The sequence below is a fragment of the Zonotrichia albicollis genome, chromosome 21, assembly GCF_047830755.1.
Source record: "Zonotrichia albicollis isolate bZonAlb1 chromosome 21, bZonAlb1.hap1, whole genome shotgun sequence".
Lineage (NCBI taxonomy): Eukaryota > Metazoa > Chordata > Aves > Passeriformes > Passerellidae > Zonotrichia > Zonotrichia albicollis.
The window spans coordinates 3,615,116-3,640,788 of NC_133839.1; the positions used below are offsets into that span (position 1 = coordinate 3,615,116).

The following is a 25,673-nucleotide window of genomic DNA, read 5'->3' on the forward strand; positions in this document are numbered from 1 at the left end:
TTGCTAGTGAATATGGTGGGGAAAATGACAGAAAAACACTTTTTTTTTGGGAGAATGCTCCTCATTGGGGTCTTGTGTGGACGGGAGGACAGATGGACGGACACCCCACACCGCTCCAGCCACTGCTCAGGTGGGCACCAGGCTGGCACCACCATCTGTCCCATGGCTTTTGGGGTGGTGGGTGCTCCTGCCAGATGTGCACGCCAACATCTGGGTGGGACTTTGGGAGGGGGTGGTGTGGGAGTGCAGCCAGGACGCTTCACAGCGTGGTAATTCCCGTGTGAAAAGGGACCAAACCGGTCAAAACTGGGAGCTGGGGCCCATCTGCTTGCATAGCCCTGCTGCAGCCCTGCCTCCCTCTCTGGGAATTCCTTCAAAAATATATATATATATAAAATAAAAAGCTATTTTATATATATATATATCTGAGCTATCTCTCCATGGATACCTCTCTCCATCCATCCATCCCCATGGGAGCTCGGTGCCCGTGCCCAGCTCCGCTCGTGTCGTCCCGTGGTGAAGCGTTTCTGAGCGTGCCGTCACCCTGAGACCCCCAAAACTCCTCTGGGCCCTCCCTAAAACTCCTCTGGGCCCTCCCCAAAATCCCTCTGGGGCCCCCCAAACTCCCAAGGCCCCCCCCCAAACCCTCTGGACTCTGTGTATATTAATGACTGTGTCTTGTGACGTTCTTACGAGCTTGGTGTATAGTGATTTCCCTAAACCTCTGATTTTAGTTGGGTTTTTATTTGACGCCCCTGGATTGCCCCCCTGTTCCCTTGCCTTTAGATGCACTGCAATATTTTGGGGTCTATGGTTTTGTTCTCTTCCCCCTGAAGGCTGTGAGCCCCCTTTTCCTACCCTAAAATTGCTCTTTCTTGCCTCGTTGGTGGTTAGCCCTCCCTTTTCCCTTCCTTTCCCGTCTGCTCCTTGCCCATAAAGTTAAATATATATTTTTAGGGCAAAGGCTGTATCATTGCACTGATATTTGTTGGTTCCCCTTTGGTCTCCCAGCCCGTTTCTGTTCCTCTTTGGTTTAGCAATGCAAATGCTTCAGGATCTTGTATGTTGGACATTATTATTATTATTATTTTTTCTGTTACAGTTATTTATATAAAAAATAATTTATCAAAAAGGAAAACTTTAAAAAAAAATAATCTAGTCTGTCTTGGAACTTGTTTACCTTGAAATTACTGGAATCTAAATGTTTGAAAGTGTTGAAGCACAAACATGTATCATCTCTGTATATCTGTTCTTCTGTACTAAAGCACTCGAGTGACTAAATAAAAGCGATCTCCATTCCTAGTGCAACTGGGGCTGTGCTCTGCTGCTCCCTCAGGGCCAGAAAAACAGGGAAAAGGCATGGGAAAATATTCCCTCCAACCCCAAGGGAGGGCTCCTGGTGTGGTGATGCCAAACCTCCCCCTAGGAGTGGCTTTGGGAAGGAAAATCAGCACACGAGTCATCCAACTGCATTTATTTCCTTCAAAAATAGGTGATTTCTTCGTACAAAATACCATCCCAGTGGCTCTGCTGGGCGTTAAAAAATAGGGGATAAGGGAAAAATAACAACATTTGGTCCTGGCTACTGCATTTGGAATAATTAACCACACTTTCCACATGTTCCTATCACGCCCTGCCTGGGCTGGGGGAGTCACAGCTTCCAGCTTGGGGCACAGGCATGAGCAGAGGCAACCAGAGAAACATAAAACCTCTTTTAAATCCCCCAAACCTCTTTAAAATCCCTCAAACCTCTTTTAAATCCCCCAAACCTCTTTTAAATCCCCCAAACCCAGCCCTCTTGGCCCAAAAAAGGAGGAAGGGACAGCCCCATTCCCAAACCCTCTGGGCTCATGTCAGGATCAGGCTCAGGAGGAGCTTGGAAGGCTCCAGACCTGAGTCCTTCACTGTTCCCTCCCTCCAAATGTGGGAATTTGTACAACAAATAAAAGAAAAATAAATACATTTGACACTGGCACTTCAGGTAGGTCCTACAGATGAACACAGGCTGAGGGGTGGAGGAGGGGGTTTGGCTGGACCCATCCCTGGAAAAGCTGCCCCAAACACATCCTTTTCCCTAAAAAATAGGAATTAACTCCTTAGAAACCCAGCTGGGAGGAACAGGGGCTCCACAGCCCCACACCTGCTTTGGTCTCAGGTGATTTTTCCTCCACCAGCCCAGCTTCCCTGAGGATCCCAGGGGAAAAACCTCAAATCCTTCATTTTATTTTCTGCCTGGATGATGCTGTGGGTGGCCACATCCAGGGATGACCAGAAAAAAACCCCACAAATGCCCTAAGGGTTGTGCTGGAAATGCAAACCAGAATATTTATATATATGTATCTGTAGAAAGATATATCTATAGAATCAGATACAGATCTGGACATACACAGATCTATTTATATCTGTATCTCTATAGACATAAAACTAAATATAGATATGCCTATATCTAGATATATCCATTTATAGATACACATATATCACACACACACACATTATAGATAATCAATCAACACTCCAAAGAGTGATTTAGCTAAAAAATTCACTTAAAAACCAACAAAAAAATAAATTTCCCCAGGGAGGATCCTGCTGGGTTCAAGTCCAAGGGCAGAGGGCACAGGGCAGAGCCCCCTGAGGAGGCCTGGAAAAGGTGGAATAGGGAATGCCAGGGGATGCCAGGGAATTCTGCCCACACAGGCACAGAGGTAAACACAGCTGCCAAGGGGGCTCGACCCACACGAGGTCAGAGCACCCCCAGAAGTGCTCAGGGTGGGGTGGCCACAGCCTTAAGGGAACACCTCACTGCTCCCAGGGAATAGGGCTGAGGAAGGCTGGAGGATTCTGCCCACACCTTCCCTCCTCCTGCAGTTTGGGGGGTCCTGGAGAGGGACAGACAGACGGACAGACCATGCAGGGACTGCAGGGAGGGCAGGAGAGGGATGGGAGCCAGGGCAGGAACCTCTGAGGTGTTTCCAGCCCTGCTGCCCCCAGGTTTGGCAGGAGGCACACAGTGAGGGACACTGAAGGACCCATTCTCCTCTCCTGGTGACATGGAGGATCTGGAGGTGCATTCAGCCCTTGTGGCCCAGGTTTGGCAGGGAGCATGCAGTGAGGGACACTGAGGGCTCCATCTCCTGGTGGCACAGAGGGTCTGGAGGTGCCTCCAGCCCTGTTGGCCCCAAGTTTGGCAGGAGGCACACAGGACAGATAAAATGAGGGGCCCATCCTCCTCTCCTTGTGGCACAGAAGGTCTGGAGGTACCTCTGGCCCGGCTGGCCCCACGTTTGTCAGGGGGAATGCAGTGCAGGGATGCTGTGAGCAGCCCATCCTCCTCTCCTGGTGGGGCACAGAGGGTATGGAATTGCCTCCAGAACTGCTGGCCCCAGATTTAGCAGGGAGCATGCAGTGCAGGGACAATAAAGAGCCCATCCTCCCCTCCTGGTGGCATGGAGGGTCTGGAAGCACCTCAGGCCCCAGGTCTCGCAGGGGGCATGCCATGCTGGGACACTGAGGGGCCCATTCTCCTTTCCTGTGGCACAGAAGGTCTGGAGGTACCTCTGGCCCCATGTTTGGCAGGGGGCACGCAGTGAGGGATGCTGTGAGGGGTCCATCCTCTCCTGGTGGCACAGAGGCTCTGGAGGCACCTCAGGCCCCAGGTCTCACAGGGGGCATGCCGTGCTGGGACAATGAGGGCCCCATTCTCCTCTCCTGTGGCACAGAGGGCCTGGAGGTACCTCTGCCCCCATGTTTGACAGGGGGCACACAGTGCAGGGACACTGAGGGGTCCATCCCTGTGTCCTGGTGTCACGGAGGCCCTGGAGGTGGCAGCAGGGCCCTCAGAAGAGGCAGGAGCCGCGCAGGCCCCGCGGCCGGCCCAGCTCTGCGGCCAGGGCCCGGCTGAGGCGGCTGGAGCTCAGCCTGGCGCTCTGGGCAGCCTCCACAGCCCGGCCCAGGCACCAGTTCAGCTCCTCCAGCTCATCCAGCTCCAGGCTCAGGCAGTGCTGGTGGCCCTGGGGCCGGGGAGGACGCTCTGCCCGCCTGGCACCCGCGGGGACAGCGAGGGGGACCCCGGCCAGGCCTGGGGCTGAGGTAGGAACTGCTGGGGAGCAGTAGCTGGGAAGAAGAAGGGACACAGGCTCAGTGATGGGGGCTGTGCCACCACCCCACCTTCTCTCCATCCCTCTTCCCCATCTCCTCCATGCCCACCCCACAGCACCACCCCCTAAACAGCTTGTCCCCAGAGGAGCTGGTGGCAGTGTCACCCCACAGTGGATCTCTAGGGTGGGGACAGTCCCTCCTGGTTCCCCCTTCACCCCTGGGGGATGCTGACCCCCCTGAGCCCCCTCCCAGCCCCAGGGCATCCTTACAGCATGGAGGGCACGTAAGGCACAAGGGGGACGGGTGCCAGGCAGACAGTGGCAGCAGGGGGGGCTGCCAAGTACCAAATTCCAGGTTGCTCCGGCTTCTGGGCTCCAGCGTGGGGACCTGGGGGACAGGAGCCACCAGGGCCACGCTCTGCTGAGGGAGGAAGGGAGTTAGATGTCCCCATGGGGGTTCAGTGTCCCCATGGGGGTTAGATGTCCCTATGGGGGTTTGGTGTCCCCAGGGGTGCACATGGAGTAGCAGCCCCAGTGCCATCACCCCCTGTGCCACACTGGGTGGGCACAGTCCCCTGGCATTGTCAGGGGGCTGAGGTTGTTCCTTGTCCCACCAGCCAGCCCCCACACAGTGAGGAGCTGTGCCAGGCACATGTCACCCTTGTCACCCACCGTGTGTGGCTGTGTCCCTGGTGCCTGTGGGTGCCCGGCAGGTGGGGCAGGACGTTCTCCTGGGGGTGCTGTGCTGGGGCTGCCGGGGGGTGTCACCTCCCCCAGATGCAGCTGTGGAGAGAGGACACCAGGAATGTCCCCTGCCCTTCCAGCCAGGGATGGTTGGGAAGAGCTGAGTTGTTTGGCGGGGCTGATGAGATGGGCAGGGGGGCTTTCCTTGCAGGGAAAGGGGGGTCTGCAAAGGTGGGGTCTGCACTGGCACCTGGGACAGAGCTGGGGACAGGTGACAGTGCTGCCAGTGACATCTGGAAGTCCAGGGAATCCCAGCAATCTCAGGGAGTCCCAGCAATCCCAGGGAATCCCAGGTATTTCTGCCCACACAGGCACAGACAAACAGATGGCAAAGGAGGCTTGACCCCTGCAGGACCCCCACGAGGTCAGGGCATCCCCCTAGGGGACAGTGGGGTCTGGCCAAGGGACAGTGAGGAGAGCCTCAGGCCATGAGGAATGGGTTTGTCCCCTCCCTAAGCTTCTCCAGGTAACTAATTAAGGTCATTAGCAGCTGTTTGGGGTGGTAGGGAAGGCTGGAAGGGCTGTGGGCTACTCACCTGATACCATCCTGCCCCTGTGACATCGGGGACACCCCGAGGTGCCCGGCTCTTCTCGGGGTGCCGCGGTGGCATGTGGTGTCCCTGCCTGGTACCGTGTCCCTGCCAAACCCCAGCGTGAGCATGGCCAGGGTCCCCTGGGTGGGGACGGCCACCTTCAGCCCCACCACCGACCAGCACCCACCTGCGTGCTGTCCCCGGAATGTCACCGCCGCCGGGGGCTTCCCAAGGTGCTTCCGCAGGGCTGGGGGTGCCCGGGGCCCGGGCTCTGACTCGGAGGCTGTGGCAGAGGACAGGGAAGGGGGGTGGCATCCCCCGGGACCCAGCTCCAGACCTGCAGGACCCACCCTAGGCTGAGCACTGTGGGGTCTGTGGGACCACCAGGACCTGGTCCCCACGGTCCTGCAGCCCCACAGCATCCTGGAGAGGGCAAGTGGCACGCAGGGAGGACATGTCCCCTCTGTCCCCACCACCCTTACCGAGGTCCAGCTCGGGCTTGTCCCGTGGCAGCGATGCCGACCTGCCCCTCCGCATGGGTGTGACCCCGGGGGCCGCCCTGCCCCGCACCGGGGGGCTCGGCTGCCTGCACAGGGGACAGAAATGCTGTCACCGCCTCTACTGTCACCACCTCCACCCACCAGTCCCTTCAAGCCAAACCCCTCCCTGGTCACAGCAGAGATGGGGACAGGCTCAGGCCGGGCGTGTCCCCACGCTGCCCCCACACCCCCCGGGTCCCCCCTGGCACCTACCCCGAGGGTGCCGCGTCCTGCGGGGCCGATGGTGCGCTGGCCGGCGGCTGCATCCTGCCCGGGGTGACACGGGGAGTGGCTTTTCCCTCGGGGTAGCTGCGGGAGTGGCATAGGCTCTCCTCCAGCCTCCGCCGCAGCCGCCACACCTCGTCCTGTAGCGCCCGGATGGCCTGGCTGCCCCAGGACACACGGCCCAGTGAGGGGGTGCAGCCAGCAGGGACCCCAGCAGTGCTGGTGAGCATCAGCACCCCCCTCCAGAGACCACATCCCCACCACCGGCACCCAGCAGCTGGGACCCTCCCCAAACCAAGCCTGGGCTGGCATCCAGTGCCCAGTGGGTGCCTCTGGGGGGGTCCCTGTGTCACCCAGGGGGTCTGGGGACACAGGCACTCACTCGCGCTCCAGACGGGAGCCCAGCAGGTCACAGTGAGCCGGGTCCACGGACGGCAGATCGGGGGACAGGAGGGTGGGGGATGGCGTTTGGGGCGAGGGCAGGGGGCTGGTGGGGCTCCTGGCCATGGCTGGGGGGCGGCCACCGGCGCTGGCACAGCTCCTGTCTCCCACCTCCGAGTCCGTGTGAGCTGGGGAGCAAGGGCAGCACAGTGAGCATAGACTGGGACACATCTCCCTCCAAGGAGGGTGTCTCCAGCACCACAAGGAGGTCTGGGAACCCCAAAAACCAGAGCCACAGAAGCAGGACCCCCAGATCTCTCTCCCTAGCTGAGTCCCGTGTACTCACTGCCGTCACCGTCGGGGTCGGGTCCCACCTCGCTGCCCTCAGCCCAGCGAGGGGGGGAGCTGCTCTCAGAGGGGCTGCTGGGGGGCTCCCCTGTACCCCTCGGGGGGTAGATGCCCATCAGTGCTGTCTCGGAGGGAAGCGGGGTCGTCTCTTTCTCCCGTGGGGTGCGGAGGCTGCTGGGGATGGGGACGGAGGGTCCCAGCGAGCCCGGAGCCCTGGAGAAAGGGACAGGTCATGCAGGCAGCCCCAGGGCTCCCCCTGGCCACAGGAGCTTGTCTTTTAAAAAGAGCTACTCTTTTTTAACTTTCTTCTCTTTATATCCCAAGAGCATCATTACGGCAACACAGTGTGAGAAAGAGTACACTTCCTGCAGTGTGAGTTGAAAAAAGTGTTGCTAGCTCAGGTATCAGGAAACTGATTCCAAAAGATTATTCTCAGCAAAGCTGACAGAATCATTGAACTGCAGGACAGCAGCTTGGGTTGGAAGGAACTGAAAGATCATCTGCACATCTCCAACCCTGCTCCTCACACCTTCAGTGCCTCCCCTGCTCCTCAAATCCCCCAAACGCCGCAGGCAGGGCCGTACCCTGGGCCGGGGGGATGTTGCTCGGGGGTGTGCACGGGGGGTGACACCCTGCTGGCCTCCGAGCCCACGAAGCCACTGTCGGTCTCTGGGGACACGATGCGCTGCTCCTGCAGAGGGACAGGGACAGCAGGGTGGGTGCCCAGCTGGGGGGCCTCTCAGGCGAGGATCCGCAGCCCCAGAGACTCACCTTGTGGGGCCCAGGCTGGGTGGCACCGCTGCCTGTCCCACCGAGGGACAGGGACACTCGTGGTGGCCCAGGGACCCCCAGGGAGGGCTTGGCAGAGGCTGGTGGCTCCTCAGCAGGGGCAGGGGAGGGGTGGCCCAGTGTCTCCTCCAGGTTTGCGGGTCCTCTGGGGGGAAGAGTCGCAGCTCTTCTCTGTGGGAGGTGCCTGTGGGGAGGGGATGGAGCGGGAATGATGGGGCAGAGCAAACCCAGGCACGGGGAAATGTCCTGTGGGGAGATGTCCTTGTCCAGCTGTGCCATGGAGTTGTTAACCCTAAGGTAAATAAAACTGGAGACCTGATGTCAAACCTCCTGCTCACCCCCACCTCCCACAGCACTTACAAGGCCAAGGGCTCGAGGCTGGGCTCCTCCTCGAGTGACCGTGTCCTGCAGGGGACCTTGCTGGGGCCACCATCCCCTGCCGTGGGTGCATCCACCTCCTCCTGGGACTGGCTCCCCACCAGGCTCAGCTGCTCCAGGCTCAGCGACTCCGGCAAGGACTTGAAGTGCTTGTACCTGGGGGGACCCGCGGGCAGGAGGGGGCGGCTTTGGGGACATGCCCTGTGCCCGTGCCCCCCCTGCCCCGCTGTGAGGGCACTCACTGCTCCAGCAGCTCCCCAAAATCCTCCTCCACTTGGCGCTGCTTGTGCCAGAGGGGCCAGGGCAGCCCCCCTGCCACCCCCTCGCTGTCCCCTGCAGTCCCCTGAGGATCCTCCACCAGCGCAGGGCTCTGTGGGCACAAGGGAGTAAGAGGGGCAACCCCCCCATAAATGCAGAGGGGTGGGGAACCTTTGCACCCCCAGTTCACCTCAAGGCACGAGGAGTGGGCGGCCGGTGGTGGGGATGGGGCTTGGGGACAGCGGGGCTGCGGGGGGAGCTGAGGGAGGGGCTGAGGGAGGGACTGCCGCCTGCCCCCCGGCTCCAGCCGCTCCCTCAGCCCCTCCAGGCGCAGCCCCAGGCGGTAAATCTCCCCTTCCACTGCCCTGCAAGACACCAGCCATCAGTGCGGGGGGGGGGACAGAGACTCCCCCGGGGACATTCCGGCGGCTCTGGGGAGGGGGTGGCAGGGGGATGGAGCCCGTACCGGTCCGGATCAAACCTCCCCGCAGCTGCCGGGAGCTGCTGCCGGCCCCGCAGGTATTCCCGCTCCAGCGCATCCTGTGCGTCCTTCAGCATCCTCATCCTCTGCAGCACAAGAGCGCGGTCCGAGCCTGTCCAGTGGGCCCTGGGCACCCACCGTGCCCCCAGGCTGGGGTCTGGGAAGGGGTTGACGCACCTGGAGCTGTTCTGAGGGCGTGGGGGCCCCTGCATGCACCCAGCTTTCGAAGGATTCCACCTGGCCGGGGTTGGACGGGCTGAGCCTGGCCCTACTGTGCTCCCCCGGCACCCCCCCATATGAAATATCCCCAGGGATCTCCAGTGTAATCCCCCATTGCAGCCCCCTCCCCAGTCTTCTTATTCCCTTCCTTTCCCTTCCCTTCCCTTCCCAGCACCCCACAACACTCCCTCTTCCCCACAGCATTTCCCCCAACCCCTCCCATCCAGACCCCCTCCACAGCTGCCCCCAGCAGCGCCTCCCCAGCCTATCTCCATAGTCCCCCCCCAGAACTCCCCCCAAATCCCCTCCCTGCTGCCCCACAGCCTCCACCAGCACTCCCCAAAAGCCCTTCTCCATGCAGCCCCCCCCAGCACCCCCCTTTCCTGCATCTCTCCATACCCCATACCCCAGCAGCCCCCCGGTCCTCACCTGTGCCTGCAGCCGGCGGCTCTGCCCCGCCAGGGCCCGGGTGAGCCGGGGGCCGGGGCAGCAGCACAGCCCGGGGCAGGTGGGGCAGCGCCCCCCGGGTGGAGGAGGGGACTGAGGCTGGGCTGAACCCCCCTGCTCTGACAGTCCCGGGGCTGCAACTGTGAGAAAACACGAGGACAAGGGACACTGCAGGACTGGTGACACCAGTGTGGGGAAGGGGCTGTGGGGGACAATCCCCTCAGAATTGGAGTGGGAGGGCCGTGAGCTAGGCAGGGGACATGGACCAATACACCTGTGAGGTGTGGGGCTGTGGGATGTGGATCAACACAGCTGTGAGGTGTGGGGCTGTGGGATGTGGATCACCACACCTGTGAGGTGTGGGGCTGTGGGATGTGGATCATCACACCTGCAAGGTGTGGGGCTGTGGGATATGGATCACCACACCTGTGAGGTGTGGGGCTGTGGGATGTGGATCAACACAGCTGTGAGGTGTGGGGCTGTGGGACACGGATGAACACACCTGCAGCTGGCGAGGCAGGGGCTGCGGCCATGCCCAGAGCCGCTGTCCGTGCCTGCGGGATGCTCAGGGTCATCACTGGGCTCCCGGTGGCCACAGTGCCCACGGCAAGGCTGCGGCTGGGCTGCGGCGGGTCGGAGAACAGGCTCACCTGGGCAGGGAGAGCGGGTTTGGGCAGCCAGCCCGCACCCCGACCCACCCACCGTGCCCTGGGGCACCCCGAAGCACCCCATGGGCACAGCAGTGGGTGCGGTGAAGGTGGGGACACGCGTGCGGGGGGCGGTTGGCACAGCCCTGCCTCAGTTTCCCCACCCACGCGGCAGCAGAGGTGACACGGGGACGCGCTTCCTGCCATCTCAGAGATGTGCCCCACCATTCCAGGAACAATCCGGCTCTGCCACCGCCTGGCACAGAGGGGACCCCGCCAGGCAAGATGGGCACGGAGCTCCCCGGGCTGCTGTGGGCTCTGCTGTGGCCTCAACCCCCTCCCTGGGCTGGGACCGCTTAACCGCAGCTCCCCGGCAGGAGGAAGAGGAGGGGGGCCGGGGGAGGAAGGCACAACTCAGAACCTCAGGGCAGGGGGAGCAGAGAGGGGAACTCCCCCAGGCATCCTGAGCCCCCACCCACCCTGGCGCCCAGGCGCAGCTGGTCGATGGTGTTCTCAGCCTCGGCGTACTTGGTCAGCAGCTTGTGGTAGTCGTCCTGCGGGGAGGGGACACCAGTGGGGGACAGCACCCGGCACCGGGGGGGAGTCCCATGGGTGGGGTGCAGAAAATCCCTCTCTAAAACACCCGACCCCTCTGTGCAGACGTGCCCCCGTTTCTCCGTGTGGGGAGAGCCCCCTCTCCTCCCAGGGGACAAACATCCTGAGGGTCACAAGCTCTCTGGGGTGACCGCCATCTCAGGGGGACAAGAGCATCCTGTCCCAGGCTGAGCACTGCCCATATCCCTGCTCCTTCCCTCCTTCCCAGCTCCATGCAGGACGAGGAAGGCATGACCAGCACCACACCCCATGAGGGTCCCAGAGGCAGTGACACCCCCATGTCTCCCCCCACCCTGCAGACCCTCCCAGTACGGCTGTACGGGGGGAGCCGGGCGTTACCTGGAGCTGCTGCACCAGCGCCGTGGCTTGTCTGGGGGACCTGAGCTCCTGCGGCAGTCCGGCCGTGCTGGGGGGCTGCGGGGACGCGCCCTCCCCGCTGCTCAGCAGCACCTCCCGGACGATCTCGGCCGGGGATTTGAAGCCGACGGGGCCGCGGGGGCGGGCGGGCAGCACCCGGCCCCGGGGCGGGCGGTAGCTCTGGTCGAACTTCACCCGCGCCTCCACCTTGGACAGGTCGGGCAGGGGGTGGTTGAGGCGCCCTCGGCCGTACTGGGTGCCCTCGGTGCCCGTTCCCGAGGGATCCTTTGTCCCCTTGGCACCCGTTCGCCTCCGGGGGCTCAGGGATCGCGACTGCCGGGCGGCCTTGGGGGGCACCACGGCGGGCGCTGCTTTCTTGGGCACTCGGGATCTGCCGTGCCCTTGGGGTGCCGGGGCATTCCCGGTGCCCTGGGGCTGCCCGGTGGGTGCCACGCCAGCGGGTGCCATCCCTGTGCCAGCCCTCTGGGGCTCGGGGAAACGCTCGGGGCCATCGGGGGAGAGCTGCAGGGGGAGGCTCCGTCTGGGGCTCCACTCCTGCCTGTGCACCCCGGCCGTGTCCCAGCCCCGGAGCTGGCGGGACGGGGTGCCAGGGCCAGGGCTGGTGTCCGAGAGCCCTGAGGTGTCCCCGCCGTCCGTGCTGCAGCCCCGGGGCTGGCACAGAGCCCGACGGTCCCTCATGGCCTCGGGGCTGCCGCTGGAGCCCGAGCCCCAGCAGCCCCCCGAGGACAGCTCAGGGTAGGGATCCCCATCGCTCTCCGCCCCCCAGGGTCCCTCGTCCCCCCCGGAGCTGCCCCGCTCCTCATCCTCCTCGGCCGGCTCCTGCCGCGGCTGCCATCGCCCCTCGTGTGCCGGGGACCCCTCCTGCAGCTCCTCGCTGCCACCTGCAAAACAGCGGCACGGCGGGGCTGTCACCACCCACACCCGGCCCGTGTCCTCCGCTCCAGCGGCTCCGGCGACATTCGGGACCACCCCCTGTGGGCAGGACTCACCCCACGGGGGGCTCCTGGCGCCCTCCCCCAGGCCGATGACCCCATCCTCGTCCATCCGCCTTTCAAAGTCGTCTTCTTCCTCCTCCTCCTCCTCCTCCTCCTGCTCGCCGTGCCAGCGCGTCGGCTCTGTTTGCGTCCAGCGCAGCCATGGTGCCAGGCTGGCCATGGCCCCTCACTTGTGTCGCTTCATGGCCCGGCGGCGGTGGCGGCGGGCTGGGGACCTCCTTGTCGCGAATGTAGGTCACAGCATCGCCGCCGCGTCCTGGGGGGGGCCGGGGGAGAGGGGGGGATGCTCAGCGGGACATGGTGGGCTCTGCTTGAGGTGTCTTCCCTGTCCCCCAAATCCCGGGACAAGAGCAACCCTCGGGGGGTGCTCCTTATAAATGACAGGGGGGGGGACACCTCGGATCAGACCCCCCCAACTCTGCATCCCACCCCGAAGCTGGAGCTGCCACATCTCTGCCAGCACTGAGGTCCTTGTGGGGAAGGAGCCCCTCAGGGCCACCCCTAAATGTCCCCCACGTTGGGAAGGTCTTCCCTGTCCCCCAAATCCCGGGGACAAGAGCAAAACCCCGATGATGGGGGGAACACCTCGAATCAGACCGCATCCCACCCTGAAGCTGGAGCTGCCATGTCTCTGCCAGCACTGAGGTCCTCGTGGGGAAGGAGCCCCTCAGAGCCACCCCAAAAGGTTTGTCCCCCACATTGGGAGGCTCTTCCCTGTCCCCCAAATCCTGGGGACAAGAGTAACCCCTGATGACAGGGGAGACACCCTCGGATCAGACCCCCCCACTGTGCATCCCACTCTGAAGCTGGAGCTGCCACATCTCTGCCAGCACTAAGGTCCTCGTGGGGAAGGAGTCCCTCAGGGCCACCCCAAAAGGTTTGTCCCCCTCCCTAGGAACACCCAGCCCATGGTGGCACCCTGTAGATGTCACCCCAGCTGGGCAGCCACACCCTGGGGACCACCAGCAGGAGCACCCCAAAGAGCCCTCTGGGTGTGGGGTCACAGCAGAGACCTGACACACAAATTCTCCTGATGATCCCAAAGCATGAGCTCTCCCCTCACCCCACATGGGGCTTCCGCCAGCAGCCGGATGCCAAAACCCCAAATGTGGAGTGTGGCAAGAAAGGCTACGGGGTTTCCAACCCCTCTGCTGGATTGGAGCCCCATAAACTCAAATTTTGCCCCGGGGAACCAAACCAGGCACCTCCAGCCCCATGCAGGGACACTCACCCTGTACCAGCAGCCTCAGGACATCCCCATCACTGTGACCCCATGAAAACCGAGCCCCCCGAAACCTTCCTGTGCCTGTGGGGCAGCCCAGCTTTTGCAGAAGGAGGAAATGATGTTTCCTGCAAGTTTGCAGGTGGCCGCAAAGTTTTAACCCCATCCGGCCCTGCGCAGTGGGGGCTGAGCCCTCCTCCCTCAGCATTTTCTATCAAAACCTTTATTTTTAATCCAGTTCAGAGCAAAATGCTGTAGGAAAAGAGGGGAGGGAGATCCCTGGGACCATCAGCAGTTGGTCCATAAAACATCAGCATGAGGATTTTCCAGGACACCTAAAATTGAGCTTTAAAGCCCCAAAATTCAGCCATCCTTGGAAATTCCCCCAGATTTCCAAAAGGAGGGTCCATCCTGAGATGCTGCTCACACTCCCAGGGATGCTGTGGCTGCACCCAGCCACTGTGGCCTGTCTTGGCACATTCACAGGCAGCCAATTAAGCCAGCTCGTTAATGTGTAATTAGTGGCACGCAGAGGACAGCTTGACAAGCTAATGAAACCACAGCACGATCCCTGGGGTGGCTGCTCTTAGCCAGAGGGTGCTGTGGTGATTTTGGGGTGCTGCTGGCTCAGGGATGGGGATGATGAGGACTAAACCTACCCACAGCACCCACACGCTCTGGGAAAAGTCCTCTCATCCCCTCCCAAGCCTCAGTTCTGCAAATTCCTTGGGTGTTTGTGAGGTTTGAGGTTATTTTCCAGCACTGCCTGGCATCAAGGGCATCATCCTTGCACCAGCCTTGCTCCCAGCCCTGCCTGCATCCTTGGGGCATTTCAGGCAGGAGCAAACCCCAAAGCATCCCTTAGGGTCTGGCAAACCTCCTGGGGGTTTGCATGAGGTTTTCCCCCCCATAATGAGTGGATAACTCCATTCCCCACACCTGGAGATGCTCCACAGCTTCTCCTGCCACCAGGGGAGATGGGATTCTTCAGACCCTGAGCTACCGAAACCAAAGAAGGATTTTGGCTTTAGCTCCTCCCTGGGCTGGGATGTTTCCTTACACACACCCCAGAGATCCCCACTGAGTGCCTCCCATCCCACCTGGAGCTCTGCAGGATCCCAGAGTCATGAGGGACCCCAAAAACCACACTCAGGGTTCCCACAGGAGAGTGCTGGGTGAAAGGAGCCTGGGTATAGGAATGTGTTTTCTATTGACAGAGTGACCAAATTATTCTTTGTCTACTTAAAAAGGCAAGAAGTCCAAAAGTTTCTCTCCCCAACTGGGTAAAAAGACACCTCACAAGACCTTTAGGACTTCACCTCAAACCTGGGGCTGCCCAATTAGACAAAGGCCAAAAAGTCTCACCTAAGTAATTCATTAAAAAATAAGAGAACAAAGGAAATAATTTGTTTTGTGGAGTGTTTTAACAAAAACAAAAACCTCTTACCTCTATCCCAGTTTTTCTCTATAAGAGCTTTATTATTTTGCCTTTTATTAAAACTTTTTCTGTTTCCAACACTACCTCAAAAACCATCCTACTAATTTTATACCATTAAAAGTAACTAAGCTATCTCAAGCATAATAAATTCTCTAAGAACTCATAAGACCTAACTTAAAAAAAAAACCATCACCCTGGGGGCCCTGTTCTCTTGGGATAAAAGGGGTTAAAACATTCCCAACCCATTTCTGGCATTTCTTTAACCTCTTCAATGGGGATTTTGCATCTCTTGAAGGAGGCCATGCCTAACCCACATGCTGTCACCCCATTTCTGAGCAGTGATTCCCACATGCACAGCCCACAGCAATCCAAACCCAGACACAGTTATTGCTTTCCCAGAAAATCCCTCTGCTGATGGTCATGGTGGCAAGAGCAAAAAATCTCAGATTCTTTTCCCCCCTCTAAGTGTTTTCTCCCGGTTATGGGAGCACAGAAAAGCTTGAAAAATGATGTGGCTTTGTGCTCAGCAGCCACAAATCAAACAGAAACAATCCCAAATGTGTGTGCAGAAATATATCCATATACTTTAATTTTCCTCTTTGAAAGCCAGGATTTTTTGCAACAAAAAGCTAAAAAGAAATTTAAAAGCCTCAGCTAGAAAACCCTGAACTCTGCTCTGCCCCAGCCCCTCAAATCCTCTCCTGCCCTACAAATCCCAGCCAGGGCTGTCCCAAATTGTGGCTCAGGGCAGAGGGGCTCAGATGAGAGGGGGATGCTGCCAGTATTGCTGGGTGCTGCCAGGTTTCTGTCTGTCCTTCCAAACCTCTGATCCTTTCTGCAGGCAGCAATCCCATCCCTGTCCCACTCCCTGCTCTGATCCCTGCCCCGATCCCATCCTTGTCTCACTCCCTGCCCCATCCCATCTCTTATCCCATTCCTGTCCCACTCCCTGCGCTGATCTCATCCCTGCCACGATCCCACTCCCTGCCCCAATCCCATCCCATCCTATCCCTGTCCCACTCCCTGCCCCATCCCATCCCTGCCCCGATCCCATCCTTGTCCCACTCCCTGCTCCATCCCATCCCATCCCATCCCATCCCATCCCATCCCATCCCATCCCATCCCATCCCATCCCATCCCATCCCATCCCATCCCATCCCATCCCATCCCATCCCATCCCATCCCATCCCATCCCATCCCATCCCTGCCCCAGGCAAGGACCGAGGTGCGAGGCTGATCCCGCCCAGCTCATCCCCGTGTGCAGGGAAGCCGCAGCCATCCAGGCCGGCACGGAGCCATCGTGGCTCCTGGGTTTATCAGTGCTGACAGCAGAGGAGACAGGAGCATCCTCCACCTCAGGGCTCGCTCGGTGACAGCGAGGGGGGGACAGGGCTGCTGTCACTCTGCCTTCACTGCCTTGTCAGCCCCGGGCAGAGCAGGGGGGATGGGGGGGCTCTAAACCCCGCAGCTCCATCCCCACATTCTCTGAGTGATGTGGAATTACCCTCCTGCTCTGTGTCCCAAAAATCCTTTGCCTGAGACGGGTTAAAGCCCCTCCTGCACATCTGTGCCCATCTGGGATGCAGGGGGAGCTTAACCCCCGTCCCAGACAAGGGATGGATGTTTTGCATCTCTTTTAGAGAGGTTTGAAGGAGGCCAGAACGGCCTCGGGCTGAAACTTGGCAAGGCATGTCTGTGCTCCAGGAGGGAGAAATTCCTGGTGTATAAACCCTTTTTTAAAGCCCACAGAGCCCCGTTTTAATAGCCATGAAAGAGGGCAGAGAAGCGGAAACGCTGCGTTCTTAGTTTGCATTATTTCCTACTAGAACGAGGGAGGGACCATCAGAGCGAGGAAGAGCCTGACAAACCTCCCTGGTCCTCTGAAAGCACACGCCTGTCACCATCACTGCACAGCCCACGTGTCACCCCAATTCCAGAGGCCGGAGAGGCTCCCCATACTGGCACACCCTCACGGAGAGGCACCAAAACACCATGGAAATGTCATTTTTCCAGCACTTGCACCGAAGCAAAGCCCCATAACAAGACAGAGAACTCTTCTTTCCTCCCTCCTCCCTGGCACACGGACCCTCCTGTCCTGGCTGGGGACACGCCGGGTGCATCCCCAGGCTGCATCCCCGCAGGGCCGGGGGCGGATGGCCGTAATTCCCGGTCTGAAGGACAGACAGCCTTAATCCCCGTCTGGAGAGCGCTGCCGCTGTCCCCACCACAGCCGGTGCCACTGAGATCCCTTCTTAGCACAGGGCAGAGAGGCAGCGGGGACACGGCCGGGAGATTGTGCTGGGCTGAACCAGCCCCAGCTTCCCTGTCCCACGGCCTCAACCTCCTACAGCAAAGAATTTCTCCTCAATATCCCATCCAGCCCTGCTCTTTGTCAGTTTGAAGCCATTCCCTGCGTCCCGTCCCTCCATCCCTTGTCCTCTCCAGCTCTCTTGGAGCCCCTTTAAGCAGTGGGAGTAGCTCTGAGCTCTCCCTGGACCTTTTTCATCCGCATCTCTCCCAGCCCAGTGCCTGCCCTGCCGCTCTCCCCGCCTGCCCTTGAACTTTAAGAAGCGATTTCAGCCGTGCCCGGAAGGCACCGAGCGGCTGCGACCGAGCACGGGACACCCACGACACCCTGGGGCAGCGGCGGCTGCCATGAGCACGGCTGCCCTTTAAATAAAACACGGAACTGAAGTTGAACCTACCCCGGAGACTTCCCCGGAGGAGCCGGCGGCAGCTCCCGGCCCCGCAGCCTCCGAGAGCCCCGGCCGTGCCTCCGAGCCGCCTCCGCAGCCCCTGACGAAACTCTGCCGGAATCCTCCGGCCCCGGCAGGGAGGAGGCACCGTCAGAAGAAAAGTTGTGACAAGTTTCCCTGGGGCCACGGAGGCTGCGATGGCGTGGGGAGGACACGCCTCGGTCAGGAGCGGCGTGTCCCGCATCCTCCCGGTGTGTCCCGCATCCTCCCGCCGTGTCCCATGTCCTCGCCCGCAGGGATCCTGCCAGGGCTGGGGGTGCCCTCGCCCTGCCCAGGGATCTCAGCCAGCCCTGCCCGAGCCGGGCTCAGCAAAGCCGGGCTCAGCAGAGCCGGGAGCTCTGGATGCGGCCCCGGGATGGGGCCCGCGAGCTGCGCCTCCAGCTGTGCCTCCAGCTGTGGCTCCAGCGGAGCCCCGGGGGCTCTGTCCTTCCTTCCAGCTGCAGCAGGGGCTGCAGGGAGCAGCTCAGCCATTCCCGGCCCCTCCGGGCACAGCTGGGGCACATCTGGCCCGCGGGCACCGCTGGAGCGGCGCCTTCACCCCGCGCTGCCCACCTGTAGGGAGGGCCCGGCCGGCGCCTCCTCGGCCGGCGCTGGGTTGCCTCGGTCCCGATCCCGGTTCTGATCCCGATCCTTGTCCCTGTCCCGGTCCCGGTCCCTGTCCCGATCCAGCCCGGCCCGGCCCCGCCGGACAAAAGCGCGGCCCGCGGCGCTAGGGGGCGTGGCCTCCCCTATTAGCATACCCGCCGCACTCCGCCAATCCGCGCGCGGAGCGAGAGGTCGTCAGCATAAACACCGCCCCTTTTTTATTTGCATATCCCGCCGCTGGTGGCCAATCAGAGCCGCTGTTGAGGGAACCTCATTGGCATAATTTATGCAGCGCGGGCACCCCCTGGCGGGGCGCTGCCCATTCCGGGAAGGGAAGGGAAGGGAAGGGAAGGGAAGGGAAGGGAAGGGAAGGGAAGGGAAGGGAAGGGAAGGGAAGGGAAGGGAAGGGAAGGGAAGGGAAGGGAAGGGAAGGGAAGGGAAGGGAAGGGAAGGGAAGGGAAGGGAAGGGAAGGGAAGGGAAGGGAAGGGAAGGGAAGGGAAGGGAAGGGAAGGGAAGGGAAGGGAAGGGAAGGGAAGGGAAGGGAAGGGAAGGGATCCATGGGATGGCCAATCCCAGAGATCCTTGGCAGGGATTGAGATAAGAATGGAAAAGGAATGGGGTAGGAATGAGGAGCGATTGAGACGGGAAATAATGAGGTGGGATGGAATGAAATGGGGATAGGACTGGGCATGGGATAGGATGGGAATAAGGACTGGATGGGTCGAGGATGAGATGGGGCTGACATAGAGCATCCCCTCCCCTCACCACCACTGCAACCCACCCACCCTGCCAGCCATGGGAAGCTCCCAGAATATTAAGGAAAGTATCCTGGCACCCCTGCCCCTTCTGACCCCCTCATCCCAGCCCCAAAGCACCCCGCAAGTGCAGCCTTTTTTCTACCCTGATAGATTTATTGAAAAATTAAAAGCACAAGCTCTGTATATATAAATACAACGACATTGCCAGCGATTTACAAGGCCTCCGGTTGCTCTCTCTGCATCCCCACCCGTGGCTGGCACCACCCACCTGGGCACCTTGGGGACCACCCAAAGGAGCAGCAATCCCCTGAAATCCCTGCAGCCAGAGCCACGGGCCCACCTTGCTCTGTGTGTGGCACTCAAATGACAGCGGGGACACCCAGACTGTGCTGTCCTCCTGCCCCGCTCCCAGCCTGGCCGAGGGGGAGACGACATTCCCTACCCCAGAGAGGACAGGGATGGAAACTTGAAGGGATGTGCCCTAGGCAGGCAGCGAGCCTGCAGCAGGTGCGGGGACATTTGGGGACAAGCTGGGGGTGTGTGTGCGCGTGCGGGGCCGTGGGACGCTGCTGTCCCACCTCGCTGCCATCCTCCATCTCCATCCCAGTGCTGCCCAAATCCAGCCCCTAAAGGGCCACGTTGAACTCTGTGACCAAGAAATCGATGTAGTCCTTGTCCTTCAGCTTGAAGGCCTCGGCGATGATGCGGGCGGCCTCGCGGTGCTCCTTGCCCCGCAGCCCCGTGCCGTTCACCTCCAGGATGACGTGTCCCACCTTCAGCTTCCCGCAGTTGTGTGCCGAGCCACCCCGCTGCAGGACAGAGAGCGGTCAGACCACACTCCCACTGTGGGAACTCAGCACATCCCTCTGGATGTCCAGAGTTGCCGAGGAACCTGTCAGGGGGCTCAGAGACCCTGGCACACAGCCCAAAACACCTGGGGATTTGATTTTGACCCTTGGAGTGAGTTACCAGCTTTGTATGAGGATGTGAAAGTCACAGAGGTTTGAATAGTGTAATAATAAAATATTCACAGGGTGAAAATGTAGATTTTAGGATTTTTGGTATGGAGGTTATGGGGACAAGATGGAGGAATCTGGGCCTATCTAGTCCTTCTTCTTGTTCTCCATTTTCTGCAGTGATGTTGGCACTTTGGGATTGGTTTAGAGTAGAAGTGCACTGTCTAACACAGGTGATAGGTATTGGGAATTAAGTGTAAATATGTTATAGGTAGTTTGTAGTATAAAAGGACAACACAGAGTGCCTGTGGCTGCCCTGATGAGCAGATCTCAGCTGGGCAGAAAGAAAATTTTATAGATAAGAATTAATAAACAACCTCAAGACCGAAAAGTGAAGAGTCCAGACTCGTTCTTCAGTTGCGTGGGGTGAAGCAGAGACATCCTGCACATCTCAGGGCTGCAATTAACAACCAAAAACCCGAGACCCCACCACTCCCTGCATCAAGCAGGGGGAAAAAATTGGGAGGTATTTCATATCTGACGTGATGGATGTGAAATATTTCACTTTTTGGAGAGAGAGGATGAATTTGGCTTCCCCCCTGCTTGCTCCTGGAGCGTGACGCCAGCTGGGATGGCCAAGAATAACCAAGGCAGAGTCGGCTCTGCTTTTTTTTTGCTGTAAATAACTTGAATTTTGCCCCAAATAAACAGGGAGACAGCTCCAGAGGGCTCAGTCCCCTGGCTCCCATCCACCATTCCCCCTCCTCAATCCCCTGTCTGGCAGTTTCCAGACATCTGGAGACAGCAGCCAAGCTTTCAGGGCTGCCCTGATCCCCTCGGAGATGTCTGGAGCACACAGCTGGCTCCCACACAGGAGGTGTGTTCTGGGATGGGATCATCCAGGGGACACAGACACCATCCTCAGCATGGCAGAATGGTGCCTGGGGAGCTGCAGGGCTGTAGGGGGGCACAAATCTCCAAAATCCCCCTGGCCACAGCTCCTGGGCTTTCCCCAGCCTGCCCAGGGAGGAGAGGGATGGGATGGGATGGGATGGGATGGGATGGGATGGGATGGGATGGGATGGGATGGGATGGGATGGGATGGGATGGGATGGGATGGGATGGGATGGGATGGGATGGGATGGGATGGGATGGACCCCTTCTTAATCCTACTTTTCTCTCCATCTCCAAGCGATCATGGGACCCCTTGGGACCCCTCCTCCCTCTCCATCTCTGAAGGATCCTTGGGGCCCTGCGCACTGCTCCCTCACCTCCACTTCTTTTTGCTGGGATGGCATGGACTGGGCTGGGATCCATGGGATGGGCTCGGCTGGGGTGGGATCTGGGATGGGATCCATGGGATGGGCTGGGATGGGATCCATGGGATGGGCTTGGCTGGGATGGGATCTGGGATGGGATCCATGGGATGGGCTGGGATGGGATGTGCTGGGAAGTGCTGGGATATGCACAGAGCCGCCCCCTCCCAGCTGCCCTACCTGGATGGTGACGATGCGGGGCAGCGGCTGCCGCGTGTTGGCGCCGCCCTCGATGGCGATGCCCAGGGTGGGAGCGCTCTTGGACACCCGGATCAGACACGACGTGGGCTCCAGGAGCCCTGGCTGTGGGGACAGATGGCAGCACTGCCAAGGGGGCCTGGACACCGTGTGCCAGCCGTGCTCCCTCAGCCAGGGCCCCACAGCAGGCAGGGACACGCTGCTGCCACCACAGAGGGACAGACACAGCCCTGCTGCTGCTTTCTGACTCCTGATCTAAAATCCCAACTCTGGGCAGCTCTGGAGGGGTTTGGGAAGGAGTAGAGCAGCTCTCTGCCTCCTGTCTGTGTCCCTCAGTCTCACCACCACCAGAAACCCTCTGAGTTATGTCTGACACCTGCTGCCACCTTCCCTTTCGGCGACAGGTGACTTCACTCATGTGGATTGGAAATGTCCATTTAGAGTCAGGAATTCTCCCATGCCCCAGGTAGCTGCCAGCTGGAGCTGGGACGGATGGGATTTACCCAAGACAGAGTGAATCAGCCCTACAGTGACCCTCTCAGCCACCCCTGACCCCTTTCCCCACAGCTCAGCCCCCCAGAGAACTGACTGCCTGCAGCAGAGAGGAGAATACCCCAGCTGAGCACGGACAGTGGCTGCTGCCTGTGGCAAGAGGGAGTGGAACGTGCTGGCCAAGGCAGTGGTGCCCCCTCCCACACAGAGCAGCACCCCAGGCCCCCCTCACCGGTTTGGAGGCCCCTTCTGCCGCCCCCTCGCTCCTGGTGGCCTCTTTGGGGCTGCGGCTCTTGCCGGGGCCTGGCTGCCGGCTCCTGTCCTTGCCGCTCGTCTCCACCTCCCCGATGTCCACCCCGCTGTCCTCGCTGAGGGTCTGCCCGCTGTCCGACAGCTGGGAGAGCGTGGAGGCTGGGGAGAGACGCGGCGTTAGCGGGGGCAGTGCCAGGGCCGGGCACCCAAGGCCATGGGGAGAAGGCAGCTCCCACTCCCAGGGCCGGGCAGCTCCCCTGGGATTCAGAGCAAGGTTCCAAGCACAGCCCTGCAGAACCTTGGAATTGCTTAGGTGGGAAAAGTGTAGGAACTCAGTGCATCCCTCTGGGTGTCCAGAGTTTCTGAGGACCCTGCCGGGGGGCTCAGAAACCCTGGCATGCTGCCCAAAACACCTGGGGATTTTATTTTGACCCCTGGAGCAAGTTACCAGCTTTGTATGAGGACGTGAAAGTCACACAGGTTTGAATAGTGTAATAGCAAAATAATCACAGGGTGACAATGTAGATTTTAGGATTTTTGGTATGGGGGTTATGGGGACAAGATGGAGGAACTTGGGCGTGCCCAGCCTTTCTTCTTCTTCTTCTTGTTCTCCATTTTCTGCAGTGATGTTGGCACTTTGGGACTGGGTTAGAGTAGAAGTGCACTGTCTAACATAGGTGATAGGTATTGGGAACTAAGTGTAAATATGTTATACATAGTTTGTAGTATAAAAGGACAACACAGAATGCCTGTGGCTGCCCTGCTGAGCAGATCTCAGCTGGGCAGAAATAAAATTTTATAGATAAGAATTAATAAACAACCTTAAGACAGAAAAGAGAACAGTCCAGATTCTGTGTTCAGTTGCATGGGCCAAAGCAGAGACATCCTGCCCATCTGGGGCAGCAATTATCAACAGTAATCCGAAAGAAAAGAACTCTCAGATCATCGAGCCCAACCACAAGAGCAGCACTGCTGAGGCAACTTCAAAGCCACTTCCCCAAGTGCCACATCTACGTGGGTTTTAAGTTCTTTCAGGGATAGGATCGCCACCACTGCCCTGGGCAGTCTCTCTACAATGTCTGACCACCTTTCAGTGAAGGGATTTTCCTGATATCCAACGTGCAGCTCCCCTGGCAGAGCTTGAGGCCATCTCCTCTTGTCCTGTCCCTGTTTCTTGGGAGAAGAGACTGACCCCAACCTCACTGCACCCCCCTGTCAGAAGAGCAGAGCTGTGCACAAGTAGCATCCAGAGACAAGTGCCTCAAACTCTGGTCTGGAATCCAACCCAGATCCCAAACTGGGATGGAGGGAGAGAGTGATGAATTCAGGGACCCTGCTGGAGGCCAGCTTATGCAGCCTATGCTCCACAACAGGGGCTGGGAGGAGACAGGGACCAAGTCAAGTGAAGAGATGCTGCCATGTAGGAGCTTTCTGTCCTTCGAGGATGAAGACCAAGTGCAGATGGAGGCTGGAAAGGTCAGGAGCAGCGGCAGAGCTGCATTGATGCACCCGCATCACCCAGCGGGCAAGGGCCGGCTGCAGTGACGGCGCTGTGCCACACGAGGGCGACATTGCCACTCGTGTCGCTGCCGCAGCGCGGGGGGACCGGGAACGCTCCGGGACCGCCGGGATTGCCCTGGGTCCCCTTCCCTCTCCTTCTCCAGGAACCCCCCTGGATCCCCCTTCGCTCTCCATCCCTGAGAACCCCTGGATCCCATTCCTTCTCCATCCCCGAGAGATCTTCTGGATTCCCCTTCCCTCTACATGTCTGAGAGTTCCCTTGAATCCTCCTTCCCTCTCCAACCCTGAGAACCCCTGGGTCCCCTTCCCTCTCCTTCTCCAGGAACCCCCTGGGACCCCTTCCCTCTCCTCCTCCGAGAGATCACTGGATCCCCCTTCCCTTCAATCCTGGCATTCCAGAAGGCATCAAGTGATTGGCAGATGCCCTCTGCCCCTGGGGGGCATTGTGCCATCCAGGTGTCCTTTGTCCCTTTGTCCCTCCCCTCCTGTCCCTGCTTGGTGGCTTCCTACCCCTTCCCTGCCCCTCTCCCCGGGGTTCAAAGGAAGAGCCCCTGTTATGGGGGAAGCTCCATCCACAGCTACCAGAGCTCCTGCAGGCCTGGACTTGTCTCCACGTGCCAACTGCAGCACTCAGCCAGCCCAAAGTGTCTGTGGGGTGAAACACCACAGTTGCTGCTATTTGTTCAGCACAAGCTCAGGCATGTCCCATCCTGCTGTATTGGTAATTTGTCACAGACATCTTTTATGAAAAATCCTTTCCTTAGGATTTTTCCTCCTGAGAAGCTGAAAGGCCTCATAAACAAAATGTAAACAATGATTATCTGCTATTGTGAAATGCAACAGGTGGATCTGTGATTGGCCCATGTGGTTGTTTCTAATAAATGGACAATCACAGTCAGCTGGCTTGGACAGAGAGCCTGAGCCACAAACCTTTGTTATCATTCTTTCTTTTTCTTTTCTTAGCTAGCCTTCTGATGAAATCCTTTCTTCTATTCTTTTAATGTAGTATATATAATAAATTAATAGTTTTAATGTAATATATATAATAAAATAATAAATCAGCCTTCTGAAACATGGAGTCAGATCCTCGTCCCTTCCCTCATCCTCAGACCCCTGTGAACACTGTCACACATGATAATGTGGATTTCTCTCCCATTCCCTCCCCCTCTCCCAGAGCAGATCACCCTGGAGGCACAGGGCCCACATGGTGACAATGCCCACAGTGTGACAGTGACTCTGCTCAGCCCAGCAGCTGTCCCTGCCCTGGGGAGGGCCTCACCTTGATGTGGGAACACTGTCACAGTAATTATTCCAATTCTGCCCCATTTATCTCCCTCCCAGCACCCCAGGGATGGTTTCCCCCAGCTGGGGAGGTGCCACCCACCTCTGGCCTGGGGCAGGGGCCTCACTTCGTTGACGTCGGGCTCGCTGTTGGGCTGGTGCACCTCCACCATGATGAAATGCTGGTTGCCCACGGCCGAGGGGCTGCCCTTGTCCGGGGGAGGGGGCGCGGGGTGAGGGGGTGGCGGAGGAGGGGACGGGGCCGGGGGGCTCTGAGGCCCCTCTGGGGACGGGCTCTTGAGCCTGCTGGGGGACTGCACCCTGGGGAAGGGCCCGATGGGGTGCTGGCTGAGCAGGGACAGCGGGCTGTCCTTGGGCTGGCTGCGAGGGGACAGGGGGGAGATGGTGGCGTAGATGGCGCTGGGGTTGGAATCCTCGGTGGCCGTGGAGGTGACGCTGAGCGTGTCCTTCTCAGGAGGGTTGGGAGGGGGAGAGGGGTTGCGGGGGGCCACGAAGAAAAGGCCGGACTGGGAGGACTCGGACGAGGGGCGCTTGGGCTTGTCCTTCCCCGCCGGGACGCGGGGCTGGGCTGAGCAGGGCTCCAGGGTCTGCGGGGCTGAGGGAGGAGGAGGAGGAGGCTTGAAATCGGGCGGTTCCTCTGGGAAGGAGGAGAGATCATCCTGCCAAAGCAAGCACAGATTGTTGGACACCATGGCCAGGCTCATTGTCAGTGCATGTTCATCTCCTCACACTGACCATGGCTGAAGAGATGGTTGTTATAGAAACACCTTCCTGAGCTGATGGTAATACACAAACACCTTCCTGA

At 59.5% G+C, this 25,673-nt stretch overlaps 2 protein-coding genes across 5 annotated transcripts in view; both read right to left on the reverse strand.

Annotated features, from left to right (window-relative positions):
• Positions 1–58: 58 nt before the first annotated feature.
• AKNA (AT-hook transcription factor) lies at positions 59–18,402 on the reverse strand. Of its 3 annotated transcripts, none has more exons than XM_074556651.1 (22): positions 18,040–18,402; positions 12,066–12,327; positions 11,038–11,957; positions 10,563–10,637; positions 9,939–10,086; positions 9,419–9,576; positions 8,948–9,007; positions 8,756–8,856; positions 8,480–8,654; positions 8,274–8,401; positions 8,014–8,217; positions 7,636–7,837; positions 7,449–7,555; positions 6,863–7,077; positions 6,518–6,704; positions 6,124–6,297; positions 5,854–5,957; positions 5,559–5,708; positions 5,375–5,476; positions 4,767–4,877; positions 4,365–4,515; positions 59–4,110 (listed from the first exon to the last, which is right to left on the reverse strand). In XM_074556651.1, exons 2-22 carry the CDS (start codon positions 12,229–12,231, stop codon positions 3,834–3,836), a joined length of 3,915 nt encoding a protein of 1,304 aa, XP_074412752.1. In that variant the 5' UTR covers positions 12,232–12,327; positions 18,040–18,402; the 3' UTR covers positions 59–3,833. The 3 variants fall into 3 exon arrangements, with proteins under 3 accessions (XP_074412752.1, XP_074412755.1, XP_074412754.1); XM_074556654.1 differs by having other exon boundaries at positions 8,014–8,187; positions 18,040–18,401; XM_074556653.1 differs by having other exon boundaries at positions 4,365–4,512; positions 18,040–18,401.
• Positions 18,403–18,946: 544 nt separating this feature from the next.
• Positions 18,947–25,673, reverse strand: part of WHRN (whirlin) — a 53,307-nt gene continuing 46,580 nt past the window's right edge. For both annotated transcript variants that reach the window (XM_074556583.1, XM_074556582.1), the window contains 4 exons: positions 24,951–25,527; positions 22,026–22,204; positions 21,284–21,406; positions 18,947–19,640 (listed from right to left, as the gene is read on the reverse strand). In XM_074556583.1, coding sequence (XP_074412684.1) covers positions 19,458–19,640; positions 21,284–21,406; positions 22,026–22,204; positions 24,951–25,527 — 1,062 coding nt within the window. In that variant the 3' untranslated portion in view covers positions 18,947–19,457. The remainder of the gene's footprint in view (positions 19,641–21,283; positions 21,407–22,025; positions 22,205–24,950; positions 25,528–25,673) is intronic.